This window comes from Passer domesticus, unplaced genomic scaffold (assembly GCF_036417665.1).
Source record: "Passer domesticus isolate bPasDom1 unplaced genomic scaffold, bPasDom1.hap1 HAP1_SCAFFOLD_180, whole genome shotgun sequence".
Taxonomy (NCBI): domain Eukaryota; kingdom Metazoa; phylum Chordata; class Aves; order Passeriformes; family Passeridae; genus Passer; species Passer domesticus.
Genome location: NW_026989962.1, coordinates 40,617 through 68,289, shown reverse-complemented (window position 1 = coordinate 68,289; position 27,673 = coordinate 40,617). Strand labels below are relative to the sequence as shown.

At 45.5% G+C, this 27,673-nt stretch overlaps 2 protein-coding genes across 2 annotated transcripts; both read right to left on the bottom strand.

The window, feature by feature from the left end:
- Nucleotides 1-1,303: 1,303 nt before the first annotated feature.
- LOC135292024 (reticulocalbin-3-like) lies at nucleotides 1,304-17,278 on the bottom strand. The gene is given in 8 exon segments (XM_064406272.1): nucleotides 1,304-2,522; nucleotides 2,525-2,570; nucleotides 5,282-5,481; nucleotides 7,272-7,332; nucleotides 8,819-8,988; nucleotides 14,328-14,518; nucleotides 15,449-15,650; nucleotides 17,219-17,278. Coding segments are annotated over 6 exon segments (711 nt in total). The 5' UTR covers nucleotides 14,503-14,518; nucleotides 15,449-15,650; nucleotides 17,219-17,278; the 3' UTR covers nucleotides 1,304-2,463.
- A 1,119-nt stretch (nucleotides 17,279-18,397) lies between these two features.
- RPL28 (ribosomal protein L28) lies at nucleotides 18,398-21,136 on the bottom strand. The gene is made up of 5 exons (XM_064406273.1): nucleotides 21,072-21,136; nucleotides 20,808-20,893; nucleotides 19,152-19,275; nucleotides 18,949-19,067; nucleotides 18,398-18,517 (listed from the first exon to the last, which is right to left on the bottom strand). Exons 2-5 carry the CDS (start codon nucleotides 20,886-20,888, stop codon nucleotides 18,428-18,430), a joined length of 414 nt encoding a protein of 137 aa, XP_064262343.1. The 5' UTR covers nucleotides 20,889-20,893; nucleotides 21,072-21,136; the 3' UTR covers nucleotides 18,398-18,427.
- Nucleotides 21,137-27,673: the final 6,537 nt, after the last annotated feature.

The window sequence follows — 27,673 nt, the reverse complement described above, 5'->3', positions numbered from 1 at the left end:
GCCCCACGGACAGACCCACGGACACTCGGACACTCGGCCGGGCCCCGCGGCAGCCGGAGAGGGGCGTGGCTTAGCGCCGTGGGCGTGGCCTAGAGGGGCGGGGGCGTGGCCTCGGCATTGCGGCAAGCGAGAGGCGGGCTGCGAGGGGGCGTGGCTTAAGCCAGTAGCTTTACATTGAGGGGGCGTGGCTTTAGGGGGCGTGGTTTAGGCAGCGTTGCTGTGGATGGAGGGGGCGTGGCTTAGCCCTCATTGATTTCTACGGAGGGGGCGTGGCTTAAATCCCCATTGATTTCTACGGAGCGGGCGTGGCCTCGCCCTGCGGCAATGGGCGTGGTTATTCAAATGAAGCGGTGTGGGCGTGGTTTCCCTTAAAGGGGCCGCGTCGCTTGGGAGGAGGGGAAGGGGGGAGGGGCTCCCAAAGGGATCCCGAGCTAAATTTGGGAATTTCGCTTCCCAAAAACAATCTCGGCCGGGTCCCCGAGGACCCCCCGGACCCAGATTTGGGGAATTTGGGACGGGTCACCCTCCCCCACCCCCTGAGGAGCCCCAAATTTGGGTTGGGGGGTGGGGGAGGGGCCGGTCCCGCCCTTTTTTTTTTTTTTTTTTCTTAAAATCCCAAATTTTGGGGTCGCGGGGATGTGGGGAGCCTCCCATCCCCCACCCTCCAAAATCCCCAAATTCCCCCCCAAAAAATCCAAATTTTTGCCCCCAAAAATCCCAATTTTCCCCCAAAATAATCTCAATTTTCCCCCAAAAAAATCCTAATTTACCCCCCCAAAAAATTCAGGTTTTTTCCCCAAAATCCCTCAATTTCCCCCCCAAAAAATCCCCAAATTTCCCCCAAAAAAATCCCAATCTCCCCCCAAAAAAAATCCCCAATTTTCCGCCCCCAAAAATCCCAATTTCCCCCCCCAAAAATCCCAATTTCCCCCCCCAAAAATCCCAATTTCCCCCCCAAAAATTCCCAATTTTCCCCCCCAAAAAATCCCAATTTTTCCTCTAAAAATCCCCAATTTTCCCCAACAAAAATCCCATTTTCCCCCCCAAAAAATCTCATTCCCCCCCAAAAATTTCCCATTTTTCCCCAATATCCCCAATTTCCCCCCACCAAAAATTCCCATTTTTCCCCCCAAAAGATCCCAATTTTTCCACCAAAACATCCCATTTCCCTCCCCAAAAATCCCCAATTTCCACCCCAAAAAATTTCCCATTTTTTCCTCCCAAAATCCCCAATTTTCCCCCAAAAAATTCAGATCTTTTCCCCCAAAATTCCCTTTTTCCCCCAAAACGACTCAGGCTCAGATTTTTGGTTTTGGGGCAACGACCCCAAATTTTTATTCCCAAATACCCAAAATTTGGGGTATTTTGGTGAATTTTTGGGGATATTTTGGTGAATTTTTGGGGGATATTTTGGGATATTTTTGGGAATATTTCGAATTTTGGGGGGGAATTTTTGGGGATATTTTTGTGATTTTTGGGGGATATTTTGGTGAATTTCTGGGTCTATTTTGGGATATTTTTGGGAATATTTTTGGATATTTTTGTGATTTTTTGGGGGAATTTTTTTGGATATTTTTATGAATTTTTGGGGATATTTTTGCGATTTTTGGGGGATATTTTGGTGAATTTTGAGGGGTTATTTTGGGATATTTTTGGGAATATTTTGAGGATATTTTTGTGAATTTTTTGGAATTTTGGGGAATATTTTTGTGAATTTTTGGGGTCTATTCTTGGGAATATGTTTTGGATTTTTTGGTGAATCTTTGGGGATATTTTTGTGAATTTTCGGGGATATTTTTGTGATTTTTTAGGGATATTTTGGTGAATTTTTGGGGGCTATTTTTGGGAATATTCTTGGTATTTTTTGGGGAATTTTTGGGGGCTATTTTGGGATATTTTGGTGAATTTTTGGGGAATTTTTTGGGATATTTTTGGGGATATTTTGTGAATTTTGGGGATATTTTGGTGAATTTTTGGGATATTTTGGTGAATTTTTGGGGGATATTTTGGGATATTTTTGGGGGCTATTTTGGGATATTTTTGGGGATTTTTGGGGATATTTTGGTGAATTTTTGGGGTCTATTTTGGAATGTTTTTGGGGAATGTTTTGGATATTTTAATGAATTTTTGGGGATATTTTAGTGAATTTTTGGGGGCATTTTTTGGATATTTTGTGAATTTTTGTGGATATTTTTGTGAATTTTTGGGGTCTACTTTGGGATATTTTTGGGGATTTAGTGGGATATTTTAGTGAATTTTTGGGGGCTATTTTGGGATATTTTTGGGAATATTTTCGAATTTTGGGGGGGAATTTTTGGGGATATTTTTGTGATTTTTGGGGGAACTTTTTGGATATTTTTATGAATTTTTGGGGATATTTTTGTGATTTTTGGGGGCTATTTTGGTGAATTTTGGGGGGCTATTTTGGGATGTTTTTTGGATATTTTGGGGCGGTTTTGGGGCTCAGAGCTCGTCGTGGGCCCTGTGCAGGTCCTGCCCGTAGTCGGTGGCTCGGCTCCCACGAAAAGTTCCCAACGGCCCAAAATCTCCTCCCGGCTCAGGGCCCCGTCCTGCCGAGAATTCCAGAAAGTTCCACAAAATTGGGGAAGGTTTGGGATCCCCCCGAAAATATCCCACCCAGAAAGGGCAAAAATGGGGGAAATTCCAGCAAAAGTGGGGGGAATAACCAAAAAAAGGCAAAAATGGATACAAATTGCAGCAAAAAAAGCAAAATTTGATACAAATCCACCCAAAAAAGGCAAAAATTGACACAAATTGCCCAAAAAAAGGCAGAAATTGGCACAAATCCACTCAAAAAAGGCAAAATTTGATGCAAATACACCTAAAAAAGGCAAAAATTGACACAAATTGCCCCAAAAAGGCAAAAATTGACACAAATTGCCCAAAAAAAGGCAAAAATTGACACAAATTGCCCAAAAAAAGGCAAAAATTGACCAAATCCACCCAAAAAAGGCAAAACTTGGCACAAAACCAACCAAAAAAGGCAAAAATTGGCACAAATCCAACCAAAAAAAGGCAAAAATTGATGCAAATACACCTAAAAAAGGCAAAAATTGACACAAATTGCCCAAAAAAAGGCAGAAATTGACACAAATTGCCCAAAAAAAGGCAGAAATTGGCACAAATCCACTCAAAAAAGGCAAAAATTGATGCAAATACACCTAAAAAAGGCAAAAATTGACACAAATTGCCCCAAAAAAGGCAAAAATTGGCACAAATCCACTCAAAAAAGGAAAAAATTGACCAAATCCACCCAAAAAAGGCAAAACTTGGCACAAAACCAACCAAAAAAGGCATAAATTGACACAAATCCAACCAAAAAAAGGCAAAAATTGATGCAAATACACCTAAAAAGGCAAAAATTGACACAAATTGCCCAAAAAAAGGCAGAAATTGGCACAAATCCACTCAAAAAAGGCAAAAATTGATGCAAATACACCTAAAAAAGGCAAAAATTGACACAAATTGCCCAAAAAAAGCAGAAATTGGCACAAATCCACTCAAATAAGGAAAAAATTGACCAAATCCACCCAAAAAAGGCAAAACTTGGCACAAAACCAACCAAAAAGGCATAAATTGACACAAATCCAACCAAAAAAGGCAAAAATTGACACAAATTGCCCCAAAAATGGCAAAAATTGATACAAGTCCACCCAAAATGACCCAAATTTGACCTAAAATTGCCCAAAATTGACAGAAATTACCACAAAATTGGTTAAAATGGGCAAAAATTGACAAAATGCCCCGAAAATGGCAAAATTGCCACAAGTTTCACCAAAATTGCTGGAAAATAGAGAGAAATTTCCCCAAATTTTGCCCAAATTCCTCAAAATTTCCCCAAATTCTGCTTAATTTCCCCAAAATTTCCCTTAAAATACCCCCAAATTGACCCAAAACTGCCTAAAAAGCCCAAATTGACCCAAATTGCCCCAAAATTGGTTCAAAATGACCCAAAAGTGCCCCAAAATGGAATAAAAATGACTCAAAACTGGCCCAAAAATGAGAAAAATTCCCCAAATCCCCCAAAATTTGACACAAATTCCCCAAATTCCCACTAAAATCTCCCAAATCTTCCAAATTCCTCCAAAATTGACCCAAAAATGCCCCAAAATCCCAATAAATCATCCCCAAATGGCCCCAAACCCCCAAATTTTGGGGATTTTTTTGGGAATTCCTGGGTTTTTTGGGAATTTTGGAATTCTCACCTGCTCCAGGATCATGTGCTCAACCTCAACCCCAAAACCTCCTAAAATTGTCCCAAAATTCCCTAAAAATGCCCCAAAACCCCCCAAAATGGCCCCAAAACCCCCAAATTTTGGGGGATTTTTTTTAGGAATTCCTGGATTTTTTTGGGAATTTTTGGAATTTTGGGAATTCTCACCTGGTCCAGGATCAGATGCTCGGCCTCCACCCCAAAACCACCCAAAATTGTCCCAAAATTCCCTCAAATCACCCCAAGACCCCCTAAAAATGGCCCCGAACCACCAAATTTTGGGGGATTTTTTTGGGAATTCCTGGTTTTTTGGGATTTTTTGGGAATTTTGGGAATTCTCACCTGGTCCAGGTCGGCGTGGTGGATCAAGTGCTCAACTTCAACCCCAAAATCCCCAAAAAAATCCCCTAAAAATGGGATTTTGGGCCCCAAAACCCTCTAAAAATGCCCCAGAACAGCCCCGAAACCCCAAATTTTGGGGGATTTTTTTGGGAATTTTGGGATTTTTTGGGAATTTTGGGAATTCTCACCTGGTCCAGGTCGGCGTGGTGGATGAAGTGCTCGGCCTCCACCCCAAAACCCCCCAAAATTGTCCCAAAACTCCTTCAAAAAGCCCTAAAATGGCCCCGAAACCCCAAATTTTGGGGGATTTTTTTGGGAATTTTGGGTTTTTTTGGGAATTTTGGGAATTCTCACCTGGTCCAGGTCGGCGTGGTGGATCAGGTGCTCAACTTCAACCCCAAAACCACCCAAAATTGTCCCAAAACTCCTTCAAAAAGCCCTAAAATGGTCCCGAAACCCCAAATTTTGGGGGATTTTTTTGGGAATTTTGGATTTTTTGGGAATTTTGGGAATGCTCACCTGGTCCAGGTCGGCGTGGTGGATCAGGTGCTCAACTTCAACCCCAAAACCACCCAAAATTGTCCCAAAATCACCCCAAAACCCCTTAAAATCCCCTAAAAATGCCCCAAAATGGCCCTGAAACCCCAAATTTTTGGGATTTTTTTGGGAATTTTGGGATTTTTTGGGAATTTTGGGAATTCTCACCAGGTCCAGGTCGGCGTGGTGGATGAGGTGCTCGGCCTCCACCCCGGCCCAGTCGGGGCTGGGGGGGCTGAGCCAAAGTTTCACCTCGGGGGGTCCCAGGCGCCCGTCCCGGTCCCGATCCCGGATTTTTAGGAATTGCTCCCGTTCCCGTTGGATTTCGGGGGGCTCGGGGGAGCCGGGGGGGCCCTCGAATAAATCAGCTGGGGGGGAAGAAGAGAAAAGGTGAGTCCACAAAAAATTCCCCAAAATTCCCAAAAAATCCCCAAAAAAACCACAAAATCCCCCCAAAATCCCAAAAAACCTCAAAAAAGCCCCAAAAAATCCTCAAAAAATCCTTAAAAAATCCCCCAAAATTCCACCAAAAACACCCACAAAATCCCCAAGAAAAAAAATCAAAGAACCCCCCAAAATCCCAAGAAAAAACCCTCAAAAAATCTCCCAAAATTAAAAAAAACTCAAAAAAATTTCCCAAAAATCCCCCAAAAAACCCCTCACAAAAACCCAAAATTCCCCCAAAACATCCCAAAATATCCCCAAAAAAGCCCCAAAAAGCCCCTAAAACATCCCCCAAAATTCCACAAAAACACCCCAAAAAAACCTCAAAGAACCCCCCAAAATCCCAAAAAAACCCTCAAAAAATCCTCCAAAAAAAAAAACTGTCAAAAAATTCAAAATTCCCCCAAAACATCCCCAAAAAATCTCAAAAAAAGCCCCAAAAAATCCCCCAAAATTCCACAAAAAACACCCCCCAAAATCCCCAAAAGTTGCTCAAAAAAACCCCAAAAATTCCTCCAAAAACCCTCCAAAAATATCCCAAAAAACCCCAAAAAAACACAAAAAAAGCTGAAAAAATACCCCAAAATATAACTCAAAAATCCTGAAAAAACCCTAAAAACCACCCAAAAAAACCCAGAAAAGAACCCCAAAACACCCCCCAAAAATACCCAAAAAACCTCAAAAAAATCCCCCCAAAATCCCCAAAAATTCCTCAAATGATCCCCAAACAACCCCACTAAGAAAGACCCAAAACCCCCCAAAAAATCCCATAAAATAATCCCAAAAAAAAATCCCAAAAATTCCCCAAAAAATGAAACTCAAAGAAAGCCACAAAAAACCCACAAAAATGCCCCAAAATTCCACAAAAACACCCCAAAAATCCCCCCAAAATTCAAAAAAATCCCGAAATAAGCCCTCAAAAAAAATCCAAGAAAATCCCCCAAAATTTCCAAAAAAAATGCCCAAAAATGCCACAAAATTCTCAAAAAATCCCCCCAAAAATTAAAAAAAAATTTCCCAAAATAATCCCTCAAAAACTCCAAAAAATGCCCAAAAATTCAAGAAAAATCCCCCAAAAATCCCCCAAAATTCTCCCAAATTTCCCCAAATTCTTAAAATTTCAAAATCATTCCTAAAAATTCCCCAAATTCCCCAAAATTTCCCAATTTTCCCCTCAAAAAATCCAAGAAAATCCCCCAAAAATTAAAAAAAATGCCCAAAAATGCCCCAAAATTCCCAAAAAATCCCCCCAAAAATTCAATAAAAATCCCAAAATAATCCCTCAAAAACTCCAAAAAATCCCCAAAAAATCCCCAAAAATTCAAGAAAAATCCCCCAAAAAATGCCCAAAAATCCCCCAAAATTCTCCCAAATTTCCCCAAATTCTTAAAATTTCAAAATCATTCCTAAAAATTCCCCAAATTCCCCAAAATTTCCCAATTTTCCCCTCAAAAAATCCAAGAAAATCCCCCAAAAATTCAAAAAAATGCCCAAAAATGCCCCAAAATTCCCAAAAAATCCCCCCAAAAATTCAATAAAAATCCCAAAATAATCCCTCAAAAACTCCAAAAAATCCCCAAAAATTCAAGAAAAATCCCCAAAAAATCCCCAAAAATCCCCCAAAATTCTCCCAAATTTCCCCAAATTCTTAAAATTTCAAAATCATTCCTAAAAATTCCCCAAATTCCCCAAAATTCCCCCAAATTCCCCTCACCGATGTACTCGTCCACCTGGATGAATCCGTCCCCGTCCCGGTCCAGGTCCTCGATCGTCTCCTGGGGAAAAAATTTGGGAATTTGCCCCAAAATTCCTCCCAAAAATGCCCCAAAATTCATCCCCAAAAGGCCCCAAAATTCCGGGAAGATGTCACAAAAAATTTAAAAAAAATCCTCAAAAAATTCCTGGAAATTTCCCCAAAAATGTTGAAAAAAATCTCCAAAAAATTCCTGGAAATTTGCCCAAAAATTAAAAAAATAAAATCTCAAAATTAAAAAAAAAATCCCAAAAAAATCCCAAAAAAATCCCTAAAAAAATCCCCAAAAATCCCATTTTTGGTCCGTTTTGAGCGCAGTTTTTGTGATTTTCTACCCGAATTTTTGGAATTTTGGGAATTCTCACCTGCACCACCAAGATCCCTAAAAAAAACCCCAAAATAAAAAAAAATTATTTAAAAAATCCCTAAAAATCAAATTTTTCGCCACTTTGACCCCAAATTTTTGAGATTTTTTGGGGAAATTTTGAGATTTTTTTTGGAATTTTAGGAATTTTCACCTGCACCACCAAGATCCCTAAAAAAACCCCAAAATTCCCCAGAATAACCCCTAAAAATCCCCAAAAAATCCCTAAAAATCCCATTTTTTGTCCGTTTTGAGCGCGGTTTGAGTGATTTTTTTCCCCAAATTTTTGGGAATTTTTGGAATTTGGGGAATTCTCACCTGCACCACCAAAACCCCTAAAAATTCACAAAAAATTCTCCAAAAACACTCTAAAAATCCAATTTTTGGTCTGTTTTGAGCGTGGTTTTCACTATTTTTTCCAGGATTTTTTGGGAATTTTTGGAATTTTGGGAATTTTCATCTGCACCACCAAAACCCCTAAAAGCTTGCCAAAATCCCAAAAAAATGCCCCAAATGTCCCAAAAAAATTATTTAAAAAATCCTTAAAAATCCAATTTTTTGTCATTTTTGGGCGTGGTTTTCATGTTTTTTTTTTGGGAATTTGGGGAATTTTTGGGAATTCTCACCTACACCTCCAAAACTCCTAAAAATTTCACCAAAAATTCCTCAAAAAATCCCCAAAATTAAAAAAAAATCCCTAAAAACCTCCTAAAAATCCCATTTTTGGTCTGTTTTGAGCGCAGTTTTCGCGATTTTTTTACCCAAATTTTTGGGAATTTTTGGAATTTTGGGAATTCTCACCTGCACCACGAGGTCCTGGAGCCGGGGGAAGTCCCAAAACCCAAAAAAATCCCCAAAAAATCCCTAAAAAAGCCCTAAAAATCCCATTTTTGGTCCGTTTTGAGCGCGGTTTTCGCGATTTTTTCCCCAAATTTTTGGGAATTTGGGGAATTTTGGGAATTCTCACCTGCACCACGAGGTCCTGGAGCCGGGGGAAGTCCCAAAATCCCAAAAAATCCCCAAAAAATCCCTAAAAATCCACAAAAAAACCTCTAGAAATCCCATTTTTTGTCATTTTTGAGTGCGGTTTTCGCGATTTTTTCCCCAAATTTTTGGGAATTTTTGGAATTTTGGGAATTCTCACCTGCACCACGAGGTCCTGGAGCCGGGGGAAGTCCTCGGGGTGCAGGAAGGCGTCGAGCTCGTCGGGCCCCAGCCGCCCGTCGCCGTCCTCGTCGGCGGCCCGGAAACGGCGCCGGGAACGTTCCAGAAGCTTCCGGTGGGAGTCGGGGTCGGGGGAGCCCCCAAAATCTTCTGGGGAGGGGAAAAAAAAAATTCAGAAAATTAAGCAGAAAAAAATTCCTCACAAAATGTCCAAAAAATTCCCCAAAAATCACCAAAAAAATAAAAAAAATTCAAAAAAAATTCAAAAAAATGGACAAAAAAAAAAAAAAAATTCCCCAAAATTGACCAAAAAATCCCCAAAAATTAAAAAAAAAATGTTATAAAAATTTCCTAAAAAATAATCCCAAAACCTCCCAAAGATACCCCAAAAATTCCCCCAAAATTCCTCAAAAATTCTCAAAAAACCACTAAAAAATGTCAAAAAAACCCTAAAAATTCCCCAAAATTTGCAAAAAAGAACCCAAAAATTCCTCCAAAAATCCCCAAAAATTAAAAAAATTCTCCACAAAAAAATCTCCCCAAAATCCAAAAAAATTCCTGCAATCCCCCCAGGATAACGGCGCCGGGAACGTTCCAGAAGCTTCCGGTGGGAATCGGGGTCGGGGGAGCCCCCAAAATCTTCTGGGGAGGGGAAAAATTGGGAAAATTAAGTAAAAAATTCTCCCCAAAATTTCCTAAAAATTCACCCCAAAATTTCCTAAAAATTCCCCAAAAATTGCAAAAAAATTCAAAAAAATTAAAAAAAAAAATTCCCCAAAACTGACTAAAAAATTCCAAAGAAATCCCAAAAAATTATGAAAAATAGCTCTTAAAATCCCTCAAAAAAAATCCCTAAAAATTCCTTTAAAAATTCCCTAAAATTCCAAAAAAATTTTTTAAAAATCCAAAAAAAATTCTGAAAAATAGCCCTAAAATTCCTCAAAAAATCCCTAAAAATTAAAAAAAAAATCCAAAATAATCCCCAAAAAATCCGAAAAATAGCCCTAAAATTCCTAAAAAAATCCCTAAAAATTCCTTTAAAAATTCCCTAAAATTCCCAAAAAATTTTAAAAAAATTAAAAAAAATTTTTAAATTCCCAAAAAAATCCCTAAAATTCCCCAAAAAATCCCTAAGCATCCCTTTTAAAATTCCCTAAAAATTAAAAAAAAATCAAAAAATAGCCTCGAAAATACCCTAAAATTCCCTAAAAAAATCCCTAAATATTCCTTTAAAAATTCCCAAAAATTTCAAAAAAATTCCCTAAAAATTCCAAAAAAATTCTGAAAAACAGCACTAAAATTCTTCAAAAATCCCTAAAAATTCCTTTAAAAATTGAAAAAAAATCCCAAAAAACCCCCAAAATATCGTTAAATTTCCCCAAAAAATCCCTGAATATTCCTTTAAAAATTCCCTAAAAATTCAAAAAAAATTCAAAAAAAATTCCCAAAAATTCCCAAAAATATCCCTAAAATTCCCCCAAAAATTCCTAAATATTTCTTTAGAAATTCACTAAAAATTCCAAAAAAAAATCCGAAAAATAGCCCTAAAATTCAAATAAAAAACCCTAAATATTCCTTTAAAAATCCCTAAATATTCCTTTAAAAATTCCCTAAAAATTAAAAAAAATTCAAAAAAAATTTCTGAAAAATAGCCCTAAAATTCCTCAAAAAAACCCTAAAAATTCCTTTAAAAATTCCCTAAAAAATTCCAAAAAATCCCTAAAATTCCCCCAAAAATCCCTAAGTATTCCTTTAAAAATTAAAAAAAATTCCAAAAAAACTCCCTAAAAATTAAAAAAATCCCCAAAAAATCCCAAAAAAGCTCCAAAATTCCCCAAAAAATCCCCAAAAAAAGCCCCAAAATTCCCCAAAAAATCCCTAAAAATTCCCTAAAAATTCCAAAAAAATTCCCAAAAAATTCCCAAAAAATTCCCAAAAATATCCCTAAAATTCCCCAAAAAATTCCAAAAAAATCCCCAAAAATAGCCCCAAAATTCCCCAAGAAATCCCTAAAAATTCCTTTAAAAATTCCCTAAAAATTCCAAAAAAATCCCTAAAATTCCCCAAAAAACTCCCCAAAAAATCCTTTAAAAATTCCAAAAATTTTTTTTTTTTAATTTCCCCAAAAATCCCCAATTCCTGACCTGTGTCCCCGAAGCTCTCGGATCTGAACTCGGCCCAGGTCACGACGCCGTCGCGGTCGCGATCCAGGCGCGCGCTCTCGCTCTCAAACACCCCCAAAACCCCCTAAAAACCCCCTAAAAAATCCCTGAAAAACCCCCAAAAAATCCCAACAAACACCAAGAAAATCCTATAAAAACATCAAAAAAACCCATTAAAAAATCCGAAAAAATCAGCAAAAAAATCCACAAAAAACTTACTAAAAACCTCAAAAAATGAAAGAAAAAATTCCCAAAAAATCACGAAGATCCAAAAAAAAAAAAAAAAATCCCAAAAAATCTGCAAAATATTCCCAAAAAATGTCAAAAGAATTTCTTCACAAATGGCCCAAAAAAACCCAAAAAACTCTCAAAAAACCATGTAAAAAATCCCAAAAAAATCCCTAAATATTCCTTTAAAAATTCCCTAGAAATCCCAAAAAAATAAAAAAAAAATTCCCAAAAAAATCCCTAAAAATTCCCAAAAAATCCCAAAAAATATCCCTAAAATTCCTCAAAAAATTCCAAAAAAATCCCCAAAAAATCCCTAAAAAATCCTTTAAAAAATCCCCAAAATTCCCCAAAAAAATCCCTAAAAATTCCAAAAAAATTCCCAAAAAATTCCCAAAAATATCCTAAAATTCCCCAAAAAATTCCAAAAAAATCCCCAAAAATAGCCCCAAAATTCCCAAGAAATCCCTAAAAAATTCCTTTAAAAATCCCCTAAAAATTCCAAAAAAATCCCTAAAATTCCCAAAAAATTCCCCAAAAAATCCTTTAAAAAATTCCCAAAATTTTTTTTTTTTTAATTCCCCCAAAATCCCCAATTCCTGACCTGTGTCCCCGAAGCTCTCGGTGCTGAACTCCTCCAGGTGACAACGCCGTCGCGGTCGCGATCCCAGGCGCGCGCTCTCACTACCAAACACCCCCAAAACCCCCTAAAAAACCCCAAAAAATCCAAAAAAAACCCCACAAAAATCTCCCAAAAAACCCCAAATCCCCAAAATCCCCAAAATCCCCAATTCCTGACCTGTGTCCCCGAAGCTCTCGGTGCTGAACTCCTCCCAGGTGACAACGCCGTCGCGGTCGCGGTCCAGGCGCGCGCTCTCGCTACCAAACACCCCCAAAATCCCCTAAAAAACCCCTAAAAACTCCTCAAAAAATCCCTAAAAAATCCCCAAAAAATCCCATAAAAACATCAAAAGAACCTGTTAAAAAAAAATCCCAAAAAATTAGCAAAAAAATCCAGAAAAAAAAATTACTAAAACCCCTCAAAAACAAAACAAAAAACCGCCAAAAAATCACGAAGATCCAAAAAAAATTCCGAAAAAATCCGCAAAACATTCCCAGGAAACGTCAAAAAGATTTCTTAAAAAATGGCCAAAAAACCCCAAAATACTTCAAAAACATGTAAAAAATCCCAAAAAATCCCTAAAAATTCCTTTAAAAATTCCCTAAAAATCAAAAAAAATTCCAAAAAAATTCCCAAAAATATCCCTAAAATTCCCAAAAAAATTCCTAAATATTTCTTTAGAAATTCACTAAAAATTCCAAAAAATCCAAAAAAATTCCGAAAAATAGCCCTAAAATTCAAATAAAAATCCCTAAATATTCCTTTAAAAATCCCTAAATATTCCTTTAAAAATTCCCTAAAAATTAAAAAAAAAATTCAAAAAAAATTTCTGAAAAATAGCCCTAAAATTCCTCAAAAAACCTAAAAATTCCTTTAAAAATTCCCTAAAAAATTCCAAAAAATCCCTAAAAATTCCTTTAAAAATTTAAAAAAAAAATTCCAAAAAAACTCCCTAAAAATTCAAAAAAATCCCCAAAAAATCCCCAAAAAAAGCTCCAAAATTCCCCAAAAAATCCCCAAAAATTCCAAAAATAGCCCCAAAATTCCCCAAAAAAATCCCTAAAAATTCCCTAAAAATTCCCAAAAAATTCCCAAAAAATTCCCAAAAATATCCCTAAAATTCCCCAAAAATTCCAAAAAAATCCCCAAAAATAGCCCCAAAATTCCCCAAGAAATCCCTAAAAATTCCTTTAAAAATCCCCTAAAAATTCCAAAAAAATCCCTAAAATTCCCCAAAAAATTCCCCAAAAAATCCTTTAAAAATTCCAAAAATTTTTTTTTAAATTCCCCCAAAATCCCCAATTCCTGACCTGTGTCCCCGAAGCTCTCGGTGCTGAACTCGTGCCAGGTCACGACGGCGTCGCGGTCGCGATCCAGGCGCGCGCTCTCGCTCTCAAACACCCCCAAAACCCCCTAAAAACCCCCTAAAAAAATCCCTAAAAAACCCCCAAAAAATCCCAACAAACACCAAGAAAATCCTATAAAAACATCAAAAAAACCCATTAAAAAATCCGAAAAAATCAGCAAAAAAATCCACAAAAAACTTACTAAAAACCTCAAAAAATGAAAGAAAAAATTCCAAAAAATCACGAAGATCCAAAAAAAAAAAAATCCCAAAAAATCTGCAAAATATTCCCAAAAAATGTCAAAAAAATTTCTTGACAAATGGCCCAAAAAAAACCCAAAAAACTCTCAAAAAACCATGTAAAAAATCCCAAAAAATCCCTAAAAATTCCTTAAAAAATTCCCTAGAAATTCCCCAAAAAATCCAAAAAATTCTGAAAAATAGCCCTAAAATTCCTCAAAAAATCCCTAAGTATTCCTTTTAAAATTCCCTAAAAATTAAAAAAAAAATTTAAAAAAATTCCAAAAAATAGCCCTAAAATTCCCCAAAAAAACCCTAAAAAATCCCTAAAAATTCCCCAAAAATTAAAAAAAATTCCAAAAAAATCCCTAAAATTCCCAAAAAAAATCCAAAAAAATCTCTAAAAAGTCCTTTAACAATTCCCTAAAAATTCAAAAAAAATTCCAAAAAAATTCCCAAAAATATCCCTAAAATTCCCAAAAAAATTCCTAAATATTTCTTTAGAAATTCACTAAAAATTCCAAAAAATCCAAAAAAATTCCGAAAAATAGCCCTAAAATTCCCTTAAAAATCCCGAAAAAATCCTTTAAAAATCCCCAAAAAAATACAAAAAAATCAAAAAAAATCCCTGAAATTCCCCAAAAAAAAAATCCCTAAATATTCCTTTAAAAATTTAAAAAAAATCCAAAAAAACTCCCTAAAAATTAAAAAAAAAAATCCCAAAAAATTCCAAAAAAAGCCCCAAAATTCCCCAAAAAAATCCCTAAAAAATCCTTTAAAAATTCCCTAAAAATTCCAAAAAATAGCCCTAAAATTCCCCAAAAAATCCCTAAAATATCCTTTAAAAATCCCTTTAAAATCCCTAAAAAACCCCGAATTTCCAGTTTCTCACCGGTGTCCCCGAAGCTCTCGGTTCTGTACTCCTCCCAGGTCACGACGCCGTCGCGGTCGCGGTCCAGGCGCGCGCTCTCGCTCCGCAGCGCCTCCTGGCGGGAGCCGCGGTGCCTGCGCAGGATCCAGGCGCGCAGCTCCTGCCGCGAAACCGCCCCGGACGCGTCCGCGTCCATCAGCCCCACCAGCAGCCTGGGAAAATCAGGATTTCTGGTGAATTTTTCGTGATTTTTGGTGGTTTTTAACTAAACTGTAGTGAGTATTTTAGTGTGGTTTTTGTGAATTTTCTGTGATTTTTCCAGGAATTTTTAGTAAATTTTTAGTGAATTTTCCAGGTAGTTTTGAGAGTTCTTTCAGGAATTTTTAGTGATTGTTTTTTTCGATGTTCTATAATTTTTCGGCAATTTTTAGTGATTTTTTTTTTAAATTTTCAGTGATTTTTGGTGAAATTTTTGTGATTTGTTGGTAAAATTTTTGTGATTTGGTGAAATTTTTGTGATTTTTGGGCGAATTTTTGGTGCATTTTTAGTGAATTTTTGGTGCATTTTTGGTGAATTTTTGGTGCATTTTTATTGAATTTTTAGTGTTCTTACCCAGCCTCCTTTGGGACTCCTCGGGGGGGCCTTTTATGAATTTTTTGTGCCTTTTTGTAATTTTTAGTAAACTTTAAATGAATTTTTAGTGAACTTTTTTTAATTTAAAGTGGTTTTTCTTTAAATTTCAGTGATTTTTGGTGACATTTTTGCCATTTTTGGGGTGAATTTTTGGGGAATTTTTAGCAAATTTTGGAGGAATTTTTGGTGCATTTTTAGCAAATTCTGGGGGGATTTTTGGTGCATTTTTGGTGCCTTTTAATTGAATTTTTGGTGTTCTTACCCAGCCTCCTTCGGGACTCCTCGGGGGGCCTTTTATGAATTTCTTGTGGTTTTTGGGTGACTTTTAATGAATTTTTAATTTTTTTTGAATTTCAGTGATTTTTGGTGAAATTTTTTGGGAATTTTCAGTGATTTTTGGGGAATTTTTAGCGAATTTTTAGCGAATTTTTGGGGAATTTTTAGCAAATTTTTGGTGCATTTTTGGCGAGTTTTTGGTGCCTTTTAATTGAATTTTTGGTGTTCTTACCCCAGCCTCCTTCGGGACTCCTCGGGGGGCAGCTCCCGCTGCTCCCGCGCCTCCTGCGCCCCCCAAATGGCGGCGTGGTCCCAAAAAAGCCCCTCGGGTCGTCGTGGCTGTGGGACTGGGGACCCCCGAAATGGGGGTGGGGGGCGTGGGGGGACCCCCCGAGGGTCACGGCCACCAGCGGCCACAGCCAGGCCAGCAGCATCTGGGGAGAAAAAGGGAGAAATTGGGAAAAAAAGGGGATTAAAAGGGCTCAGAATGGGAGGAACGAGGTGGAAATGGCCCAAAATAAGCCCAAAATGGAGAGAAATGAGGGGAAAATGGCCCAAAATAAGCCAAAAATGGAGAGAAATGAGGGGAAATGGCCCAAAATAAGCCAAAAATGGAGAGAAATGAGGCAAAAATGGCCCAAAATAAGCCAAAAATGGAGAGAAATGAGGCAAAAATGGCCCAAAGTAAGCCAAAAATGGAGAGAAATGAGGCAAAGATGGCCCAAAATAAGCCAAAAATGGAGAGAAATGAGACAGGAAATTGAGAGAAATGGGCCCAGAATGAAGAGAAATGAGACCAAAGTGTCCCAAAATTGAGAGAAATGGGCAAAGAATGGAGAAAAATGAGCTCAAAGTGCCCCAAAATTGAGAGAAAGGAGCCAAGAATGGAAATAAGTGAGGTAAAAATGGCCCAAAATAAGCCAAGAATGGAGAGAAATGAGGCAAAAATGGCCCAAAATAAGCCAAGAGTGGAGAGAAATGAGAAAATTCAGAGAAATGGGCCCAGAATGAAGAGAAATGAGCCCAAAGTGTCCCAAAAGTGAGAGAAATGAACGCAAAATGCCCCAAATTGGAGAGAAATTAACCCAAAATTGAGACCAATGAGCTCGAAGTGCCCCAAAATTGACAGAAAGGAGCCAAGAATGAAAAGAAATGAGCCCAAAGCATCCCAAAATTAAGAGAAATTAACCCAAAATTGAGAGAATTGAGAGAAATCAACCCAAAATTGAGAAAAATAGAGAGAAATGAGCCCAACATGTCCCAGAATGGAGAGAAATGAACCCAAGTTAAGAAAAATTGAGAGCAATGAGGCCAAAATGCCTCAAAAATGAGAGAAATGAGCTCAGAATATCTCAAAATTGAGAGAAATTAGCCCGAAATGCCCCAAATACTCCCCCAAAAGACCCCAAATACCCCAAAAATGTCCCCAAGACTCCCCAAATCCTCCTCAGACCCCCCCCCAAACCCCTCAGAACTCTCACGACCCCCCAAAATCCCCCTCAGGACCCCCCAAAACTCCCCTAAAACCCCCCAAAACTCCCCCAAATCCTCCTCAGACCCCCCCAAACCCCTCAGGACCTTTCGGGACCCTCAAGACCCCCCCAAAATCCCCCTCAGGACCCCCAAAACTCCCCTAAAACCCCCCAAAACTCCCCCAAATCCTCTTCAGACCCCCCCAAACCCCTCAGAAAATTCAAGACCCCCCAAAATCCCCCTCAGAACCTCCCAAACCCCACCCAGGACCCTCCAAAACTCCCCAAAAATCATCCTCAGACCCCCCCCAAACCCCTCAGGACCCTTCGGGACCCTCCGGCCTCCCCCAAAATCCCCCTCAGGACACCCCAAAATCCCCTTCGGACACCCTCAAAACTCCCCTAAAACCCCCCCAAAACTCCCCAAATTCTCCTCACACTCCCCCAAACCCCTCAGGACTCTTCGGGACCCTCAAGACCCCCCCAAAATCCCCCAAATCCCCCCAAAATTCGCCCCCCCCCCCCCTCACCTCGTCTCGTCCTGCCCCAACCCCGGGGGGGTCCCGCGGCCCCTCACAGCTTTGGCCCCGCCCCTTTGAGCGGCTCGACCAATCAGAGGAGGCAAAACCCACGTGGGGCGGGGCGAGCCGCGCTCCCATTGGCTGCCGCGCGCCACGTCCGCGCGCCGGACCCAAAAAGCCGAAATTTTAACCCAAAGTGAGCGGGGGGGAAGGATTGGGGCGGGGCGCTGGGATATACTGGTATATACTGGGATATACTGGGATATACTAGTCTGGATTTGAGTTATACTGGTCTAGAGTACAGTTATACTGGGACAAACTGGTTTATACTGGTCTGGACTGGGTTATACTGGGACAAACTGGTCTGGAGTGGAGTTATACTGGTCTGGAGTAGAATTATACTGGGACAAACTGGTTTATACTGGTCTGGACTGGGTTATACTGGGACAAACTGGTCTGGAGTGGAGTTATACTGGTTTAGAGCAGGGCTATACTGGGCCAAACTGGTTTATACTGGCCTGGATTGGTACATACTGGGACAAACTGGTCTATACTGGTCTGGAGTAGAGTTATACTGGTTTACAGTAGGGTTATACTGGGCCAAACTGGTTTATATTGGCCTGGATTAGTACATACTGGGACAAACTGTTTATACTGGTCTGGAGTGGTTTATACTGGGCCAAACTGGTTTATACTGGCCTGAACTGGGACATACTGGGATGAAATAGGTTTCACTGGTTTGGACTGGGATGGGTTGGGTTATACTGGGACAAACTGGGGTATACTGGGCTAAACTGGGTTATACAGGCCCAGACTGGGATATATAGGAATATAAGCCGTGGAATTGGTTTATACTGGTTTGGACTGGGATATACTGGAAGTGTGAGGGGAGAAAAGGGCGGGAAAACGTGAGGGGAAAAAAGGGCGGGAAAACGTGAGGGGAGAAAAAGGGCGGGAAAACGTGAGGGGAGAAAAGGGCGGGAAAACGTGAGGGGAGAAAAAGGGCGGGAAAACGTGAGGGGAAAAAAGGGCGGGAAAACGTGAGGGGAGAAAAGGGCGGGAAAACCTGAGGGGAAAAAGGACAGAAAACCTGAGCAACAAAAAAGGTAAGAAATGGAGAAAAAATTGAGGTAATATCCCCCTGAATTCCTCAGGTTCCCTTCCCCAAAATGAAGCGCAGGCTCTGGAGGTTGTTCAGACATTTATTTCCGATTTTGCTCACGGGGCCTTGGCCGCCCTCACCCTCTTCTTCCTCACCACCACGGGCTTCTGGCTGCGCAAGATGGCGCTGGCCCGGCGCAGAGCAGCCTGGAGGGCACAAAATTCAGAGTTTAGCACCCCAAAAATACAAAATAACCCCGGGTGTGGGGGAGCACACCCTAAATTATCCCTCTAAAGTCCCAAAGTAGGTTTGGGGACCACCCCCAGTTTTGAGGGGGACCCCAAAACTCCATCCCAGGAGTTTTAAGCCCCTCCAAAATGTTTTTAAAGTTCCTCAGTTTTTTGGGGTGTTTAGAGCCCACTCAAATTTTGGGGACCCCTCCTCTGTCAGCTTGTGAAGCTCTGGGCCCCCTCCTCTGTTATCACACCCACAAATTTTGGGATCTCCACAATTTTGGGGGTAATTTTTGCATCCTTCTCCATTACGGCTTTCCACTCTTTCACGGCACGAATCTCACAACTCCCCGGCATTTTTGGGGTTTGCGGACCCCCCCCCGGGTTTCGGGGGCCCCCCTCACCATGCGCAGGTCCCTCCTGTATCTGTTCTTGCTGATCAGGTGCCTCAGGCTGCGCAGCGAGCCGCGGGCGTCGCGGCTGATCCGCACGCGCACGTACGACGAGGCCGGCTTGCGCTGCCCTGGGTGGGCAAAAAAAGAGATTTTTGGGGGGTTTCTCAGGGAGTTTGGGGCTCCCTAAAGGCACAGGGGGGGGATGCACCCACCCGAGCGTTTCTTGAGGACCACCACGATCCCTTTCCCGTCCGGCGCCGGCTCCACGCCCACGGTTTTGCGGTGGATCAAGCCGTTGTAGCGGAAGGAGTTGCGGGCCTTGAGGTTGTTGGGCTCCTGGGGAGGTTTGGGAGGGGGTTTTGGGGTGGCTCGAAAATTTGGGGGGGTCTGGATAGGGGGAGGAGGGTTTTGGAAGGGGTGATGAGATGTTTGGGGGGGGGTTCAGGGGTTTTGTGGGGATTTTGGGGGGGTTAAATGGGATTTTGGGGGGTTCAAAAGGGATTTGGGGGGGGTTCAAAGGGGGTTTTAGGGGGCTCAAAGGGAATTTTGGGGTGTTCAAGTGGGATTTAGGGGGATTCAAGGGGAATTTTGGGGGGGTTGAAAGGGGATTTTGGGGGTTCAAAGGGGATTTGGGAGGGTTTGAAGGGGATTTTGGGGAGGTTCAAAGGGGATTTGGGGAGGTTCAAAGGGGATTTGGGGAGGTTCAAAGGGGATTTTGGGGAGGTTCAAAGGGGATTTGGGAGGGTTTGAAGGGGATTTTGGGGGTTCAAAGGGGATTTTAGGGGGATTCAAGGGGAATTTTGGGGGGGTTGAAAGGGGATTTGGGAGGGTTTGAAGGGGATTTTAGGGGTTCAAAGGGGATTTGGGGAGGTTCAAAGGGGATTTGGGGAGTTCAAAGGGGATTTGGGGGAGTTCAAAGGGGATTTTGGGGGGTTCAAAGGGGATTTTGGGGGGTTCAAAGGGGATTTGGGGAGGTTCAAAGGGGATTTTGGGGAGGTTCAAAGGGGATTTGGGAGGGTTTGAAGGGGATTTTGGGGGTTCAAAGGGGATTTTGGGGGGGTTCAAAGGGGATTTGGGGAGGTTCAGAGGGGATTTGGGGAGGTTCAGAGGGGATTTTGGGGAGGTTGAAAGGGGATTTGGGGTTCAAAGGGGATTTATGGGGATTCAAGGGGAATTTTGGGGGGTTGAAAGGGATTGGGGGGGGGTCAAAAGAGATTTGGGTTTGAAGGGGATTTTGGGGGTTCAAAGGGGATTTGGGGAGGTAAAGGGGATTTGGGAGGTTCAAAGGGGATTTGGGAGGGTTTGAAGGGGATTTTGGGGGTTCAAGGGGATTTGGGGGAGTTCAAAGGGGATTTGGGGAGGTTCAAAGGGGATTTGTGGATGGTGTTTGAAGGGGATTTTGGGTGTTCAAAGGGGATTTTGGGGAGGTTCAAAGGGATTTGGGGTGGTTCAAGGGATTGGGAGGGTTCAGAAGGGGATTTGGGGGTTTCAAGGGGATTTTGGGGGGTTCAAAGGGGATTTTGGGGGGGTTCAAAGGGATTTGGGGAGTTCAAGGGATTTGGGGGTTGAAGTGGGATTTTGGGGTTTCAAGGGATAATTTTGGGGGGTTGAAGGGATTTGGGGGTTGAAGGGGATTTTGGGGGTTCAAAGGGAATTTTGGGGGAGGTTCAAAGGGATTTTGGGGAGGTTCAAGGATTTGGGCGGTTCAAGAGGATGCTGAGGACGTTCAGAGGGATTGGGGGGTTTCAGAGGGATTTGGGGGTCAAGGGATTGGGGGGGTCTGGGGTGTCCCCGGCAAATTTGCAGGGCACCCCAACCCCGTCCCCCCCTCCCCTCCGGGTTCCGGGGTGACCCCTCCCCGCACTGACGGTGCTGTAGGTCTGGTTGTTCCTCTTCAGCAGGAAACTGGAGCAGTTCCGCACCACCATCCACTGCAAATGGGCCGACATGGCGCCTGCGGGCAGCGGGGAGAGGCCTCAGCGCCCGCCGCCGCCCCGGCGCCGCGGCTGGCAGCCCGCTCCCCGCTCCATCCCGTTCCCCCCGCCCTTAGGGAGCCTCCCCGGGGTTGGGGACCCGTCCCCCGGCACCAGGAACCCCCAGGGGCCGCCCCGAGCCGGAGCCCCACGCCGCACCTCCGCTCCCTGCGGCCGCCGGAAACGGAAAGAGCGAGGGGAGCGCCGGCGCCCGCTAAGCTCCGCCCCTTCGGCAATCTCCGCCCTCCCTTTCGGCAATCTCCGTCCGACTTCGGTAATCTCCGCCTAGCGCTCGGATTTCTCCGCCCAGCTTCGTCAGTCTCCGCCCTACGCTCCGATTTCTCCGCTGACACTCGGAAATCTCCGACAGTGTTCGTCAATCGCAGCATTCCTTCGGAAATTTCCGCGTTGTTTCGGGATTTTCGGCTCTCTTCGGCAGTCTCCGCCGTCTCCTCGGAGCGGCGTTCGGGTCCTTTCGGCTCCGTGAGGGAGTTTACGGAAAAGGGCGGGAAACGTGAGGGGAGAAAAAGGGCGGGAAGCGTGAGGGGAAAATTATGGGAAACGTGAGGGAAAAAAGGCAGGAAAAATGAGGGAAAAGGGTGGGAAACGTGAGGTAAGAAGGGCGGGAAACGAGGGAAAATGGGTGGGAAACGTGAGGGGAAAAAAGAGCGGGAAGCGTGAGGGGAAAAAAGGGCGGAAAACGTGAGGGGAGGAAAGGGCGGGAAGCGTGAGGGGAGAAAAGAATGGGAAACGTGAGGGGAAAAAAGAGTGGAAAATGTGAGGAGTCCCACCTGGAGCAGCCCTGGCAGGTGAGGCCTTACCTGAGGGGGTTTGGGGGAATTTGGGCAGTTTGGGGTTTTTTTTTTTTGGGGAGGTCTGTGAGCTTTTCCCATAAAAATTGGGAAAGCTATACTGGGTTATACTGGCTTGTAGTGGTTTGCGCTGGATTATATTGGGTGTATTATTTTTATACCAGGTTGTGAAGGATTGTACTGGTTTCCACTGGGCCACACTGGTTTCAATCAGGTTATTTCAGCTTATACCGGGTCACAGGTAGTTGTACTGGTTTGTACTGGTTTATACTGGGCCCGTGAGGAACCGGACGCCCATCCCCCGCCCGGGTGGGTGGGGGGGGGTCCCGTGGGAACCCGACCCCTCCCCCTCCACCCTTCCTGTTGTTTTTGGGGGGGCAGGAAATGGGGGGGGGGGGAGGGGCGAGGCCTTAAAACTGCCGGGGTGGGGGAGGGGGGGGAACAGCACCCGTGGGACCCAGGTGAGAGGGGACCCCAAAATTGGGAACCCCCAAAAATGGGGCACCTAAAACCAGGAACCCCCAAAATTGGGAACACCTAAAGTTGGGAGCCCCAAAAATGGGGAAATCCTAAAAAATGAGGATCCCTAAAATTGGGAACCCCCAAAAATGGGAGCCCCCAAAAATGGGGAAATCCTAAAAAATGAGCATCCCTAAAATTGGGAACCCCCAAAATTGGGAACACCTAAAACCGGGAACCCCCAAAAATGGGAACACCTAAAATTGGGAGCCCCCCGAAAATGGGAACCTCCAAAAAATGAGAATCCCTAAAATTGGGAACCCCCAAAATTGGGAACACTTAAAATTGGGAGCCCCAAAAATGGTGAAATCCTGAAAAATGAGGATCCTTAAAATTGGGAACCCCCAAAAATGGGAACCCCCCAAAAATGGGAACACCTAAAACTGGGAGCCCCCCGAAAATGGGAAACCCCAAAAAATGAGAATCCCTAAAACTGGGAAAACCCAAAAATGGGAACCCCCAAAAAATGGGAACATCTAAAACTGGGAGCCCCCAAAAATGGAAACCCCAAAAAATGAGAATCCCTAAAATTGGGAGCCCCCCAAAAAATGGGAACCCCCAAAAAATGGGATCCCAACACCCCCTGTCCTGGGTTTGGGGGAGGTTCAGGTTTTTTTTGGGGGGAATTGGGGTTTTTGAGGGGTTTTGGGGTCCTAATTTGGGGGGTTTTGGGGTCTTGATTTGGGGGGATTTGAGGTCCTGATTTGGGGTCTTGTTTTGGGGGGTTTAGGGGTCCCAATTTGGGGGGAGTTTGGGGTCCCCAGTTTGGGGAGTTTTAGAGGGATTTGGGGGGTCCCAGTTTGGGGGTGTTTGGGGTCCCAGTTTTGGGGGTTCGGGTTCCCAGTTTGGGGATTCGGGGTCCCAGTTTGGCGATGTTTGGGGTCCCAGTTTTGGGGGGCTTTGTAGGTTTTTGGGGTCACAGTTTGGGTGTGTTGGGGTCCCAATTTTGGGAAGTTTGGGGTCTCCCTACTTTTGGGGGGGTTTGGGGTCCCAGTTTGGGTTTCAGGGTCCCGGTTTGGGGTCCCAGTTTGGGGGTGTTGTGGTCCCCATTTGGGGTCCCAGTTTGTGGGGCTTTGGGGGTGTTTGGGGTCCTGGTTTGGGGTCCTCATTTGGGGGTGTTTGGGGTCCCTGTTTGGGGGTTTGGGGTCTCAATTTTGGGTTTTTGGAGGTCCCGGTTTGGGGGTTCAGGGTCCCCGTTTGGGGTCCCCATTTGGGGGTTTTTGGGGTGTTTGGGGGTCCCGGTTTGGGGGTTCAGGGTCCCGGTTTGGAGGTCCCAGTTTGGGGTGTTTGGGGGTTTTTGGGGTCCCCATTCGGAGGTCCCAGTTTGGGGGTTTTTGGGGTCCCTGTTTGGGGGTGTTTGGCGGTTTTTGGGGTCCCGGTTTGGGGGTTTTTGGGGGTCCCCATTTGGGGTCCCAGTTTGGGGGTTTGGGGGGTGTTTGGGGTCCCGGTTTGGGGGGTTTCGGGTGGTCCCAGTTTGGGGTCCCCATTTGGGAGGGTTTGAGGTCCCAGTTTGGGGGTTCAGGATCCCAATTTTGGGTGTTTAGGGTTCTGGTTTGGGGTCCCAGTTTGGGGGGCTTTGGGGGTGTTTGGGGTCCCGGTTTGGGGTCCCCATTTGGGGGTTTGGGGTCTCAATTTTGGGTTTTTGGGGTCCCGGTTTGGGGGTTCAGGTTCCCGGTTTGGGGTCCTCATTTGGGGGTGTTTGGGGTCCCTGTTTGGGGGTTTGGGGTCTCAATTTTGGGTTTTTGGGGGTCCCGGTTTGGGGGTTCAGGTTCCCGGTTTGGGGGTCCTCATTTGGGGGTGTTTGGGGGTCCCGGGTTTGGGGGGCTTTGGAGTCCCAGTTTGGGGGTTCAGGGTCCCGGTTTGGGGTCCAAATTTGGGGGGTGTTTGGGGGGTTTGGGGGTCCTGGTTTGGGGTCCCGGTTTGGGGGTTCAGGGTCCCGGTTTGGGGTCCCCATTTGGGGGGGTTTGGAGGTCCCGGTTTGGAGATGTTTGTGGTCCCCATTTGGGTCCCGGTTTGGGGGTTCAGGGTCCGGTTTGGGGTCTCAGTTTGGGGGTGTGTTTGGGGTCCCAGTTTGGGGTCCCCATTTGTGGGTTTTTGGGGTCCCGGTTTGGGGTTTTTGGGGTCCCTGTTTGGGGGTTTTTGGGGTCCCCATTTGGGGTCCCGGTTTGGGGGTTTTTGGGTGGTCCCGGTTTGGGGGTTTTTGGGGGGTTTTTGGGGGTCCCCGGTTTGGGAGTTCAGGGTCCCTGTTTTGGGGGTTTTGGGGGTGTTTGGGGTCCCTGTTTGGGGTTTTTGGGGGTGTTTGGGGTCCCGGTGGGCTCTGCCCCCGCGCCCCCCCGCCCTCTCACCAACCCCCGGTACCGGTGTCACTGTCACAGCCCCGGTGCGGGGGGATGGGGGGGGGCGGGCGGGCAGGCACCAGCGGCGGGACCCCCCCCCCTGGGGACAGTGCCACCCCCAGGGACCCCCCCTTGGGGACAGTGCCACCCCCCCCTTGGGGACAGTGCCACCCCCAGGGACCCCCCCGGGGACAGTGCCACCCCCAGGGACCCCCCCCTTGGGGACAGTGCCACCCCCAGGGACACCCCCCGGGGGACAGTGCCACCCCCAGGGACACCCCCCTTGGGGACAGTGCCACCCCCCAGGGGACACCCCGGTGTCACCCGGGCAGTGCCACCCCTCAGGGACCCCCTTGGGGACCCCCTGATTGTCACCTAGAGAGTGCCACCCCCACAGGGGACCCCCCCCTTGGGGACAGTGCCACCCCCAGGGACCCCCCCCTTGGGGGACAGCCTGATTGTCACCTAGAGAGTGCCACCCCCCTGGGGACCCCCCTGATTGTCACCTGGGTAATGTCACACCCCCCACCTTGGGGACCCCCCCTTGGGGACCCCCCTGATTGTCACCTAGAGAGTGCCACCCCACAGGGACCCCCTTGGGGACCCCCTGATTGTCACCCTGGGCAGTGCCACCCCCCTTGGGGACAGCCTGATTGTCACCTGGGCAGTGCCACCCCCCCTCGGGACAGCCTGATTGTCACCTGGGCAGTGCCACCCCCCCCTTGGGGACAGCCTGATGTCACCTGGGCAGTGCCACCCCCCCCCTTGGGGACAGCCTGATTGTCACCTAGAGAGTGCCACCCCCTTGGGGACAGCCTGATTGTCACCTGGGCAGTGCCACCCCCTTGGGGACAGCCTGATTGTCACCTAGAGAGTGCCACCCCCTTGGGGACAGCCTGATTGTCACCTGGAGAGTGCCACCCCCCCTGGGGACAGCCTGATTGTCACCTAGAGAGTGCCACCCCCCCTGGGGACAGCCTGATTGTCACCTGGGCAGTGCCACCCCCCCCTTGGGGACAGCCTGATTGTCACCTTAGAGAGTGCCACCCCCCCCTGGGGACAGCCTGATTGTCACCTAGAGAGTGCCACCCCCCCCCTGGGGACAGCCTGATTGTCACCTGGGCAGTGCCACCACCCCCCCCGGGGACAGCCTGATTGTCACCTGGGCAGTGCCACCACCCCTGGGGACAGCCTGATTGTCACCTGGGCAGTGCCACCCCCCCCCTTGGGGGACAGCCTGATTGTCACCTAGAGAGTGCCACCCCCCCCCTGGGGACAGCCTGATTGTCACCTAGAGAGTGCCACCCCCCCCTTGGGGACAGCCTGATGTCACCTGGGCAGTGCCACCTCCCCTGGGGACACCCTGATTGTCACCTGGGCAGTGCCACCCCCCCCCTTGCGGGACAGCCTGATTGTCACCTGGGCAGTGCCACCCCCCCCTGGGGACAGCCTGATTGTCACCTGGGCAGTGCCACCCCCCCCTTGGGGACAGCCTGATGTCACCTAGAGAGTGCCACCCCCCCCCTTGGGGACAGCCTGATTGTCACCTAGAGAGTGCCACCCCCCCCTTGGGGACAGCCTGATTGTCACCTAGAGTGCCACCCCCCTGGGGACAGCCTGATTGTCACCTGGGGCAGTGCCACCCCCCCTGGGGACAGCCTGATTGTCACCTGGGCAGTGCCACCCCCCTGGGGACAGCCTGATTGTCACCTGGGCAGTGCCACCCCCACCAGTGTCCCCAGTGTCACCCCACAGTGCCACCCTAAATGTCACCCCTTGGGGACACCCCGGTGTCACCCACCAGTGCCGCCAGCCCAGTGTCACCCCCAATGTCCCCCCTGTGCCCCCCCAGTGTCCCCTCGATGTCCCCAAATGTCCCCCAATGTCCCCTCAATGTCCCCCAAATGTCCCCTGCCCTCCCCCCAGATTTGGGCCGCACCATTTGGGGCTCCCCTCACATTGGGGGGGGGGGGTTCCATTAATTTTGGGGGGTCCCGTTAATTTTGGGGGGGATTATGTTAATTTTTTTTGGGTTTCCGTTAATTTTAGGGCCCCCATTAATTTTTGAGGGGCATTCTGTTAATTTTTTTGGGGTTTCCGTTAATTTTTTTTTTTGGGTTCCGTTAATTTTTGGGGGGGTTCCGTTAATTTTGGGAGATTCCCATTAATTTTGGGGGCCCACGTTAATTTTGGGGGTCCCGTTAATTTTGGGGGGGGGTTCTGTTAGTTTTGGGGAGTTCTGTTAATTTTTTGGGGTTCCCGTTAATTTTAGGGGGTGGTCCCATTAATTTTGGGGGCCCCCATTAATTTTGGGGGTTTTCATTAATTTTGGGCTGTCCCGTTAATTTTGGGGGGGGGGGTCCGTTAATTTTTTGGGTTTCTGTTAATTTTGGGGGAGCCCCCATTAATTTTGGGGGCTCCCGTTAATTTTGAGGCGTTCCGTTAATTTTGGGCTCCCCCATTAATTTTTTAGGGTTTCCGTTAATTTTGGGCTCCCCCATTAATTTTTTTAGGTTTCCGTTAATTTTGGGCTCCCCCATTAATTTTTAGGGTTTCCGTTAATTTTGGGCTCCCCCATTAATTTTTTAGGTTCCGTTAATTTTGGGCTCCCCATTAATTTTTAGGGTTTCCGTTAATTTTGGGCCCCCCATTAATTTTTTAGGGTTTCCGTTAATTTTGGGCTCCCCATTAATTTTTTTAGGGTTTCCGTTAATTTTGGGCCCCCCCATTAATTTTTTAGGGTTTCCGTTCAATTTTGGCCCCCCCCATTAATTTCGGGGGCGTGTCCCACATTTTTGGGGGGGGGTTCCGCCCTCCCTGGCCCCGCCCCTCTGGGGGGGAGGCGGAGGGGGAGGGGCGGGGGGAGGGGCCGCTCCCGCCTCTCCGCAGCATCCTCGGCCTCGGGGGGACCCCGCGCCGCCGGACCCCCCCCAAAAACCCCCCCAAAATCGGGGCGACCCCTCCCCCCAACCGCCTCGGGGGCACCCCCGGGGCGCTCCCCCCCCCCCCCCCCGCGGGGGGAATGGTTTGATCCGGCGGGAGCTCCAAGGTGAGGGGGGGGAGGGGAGGGGGGGGAGGGGCGGGGGGGTCATTC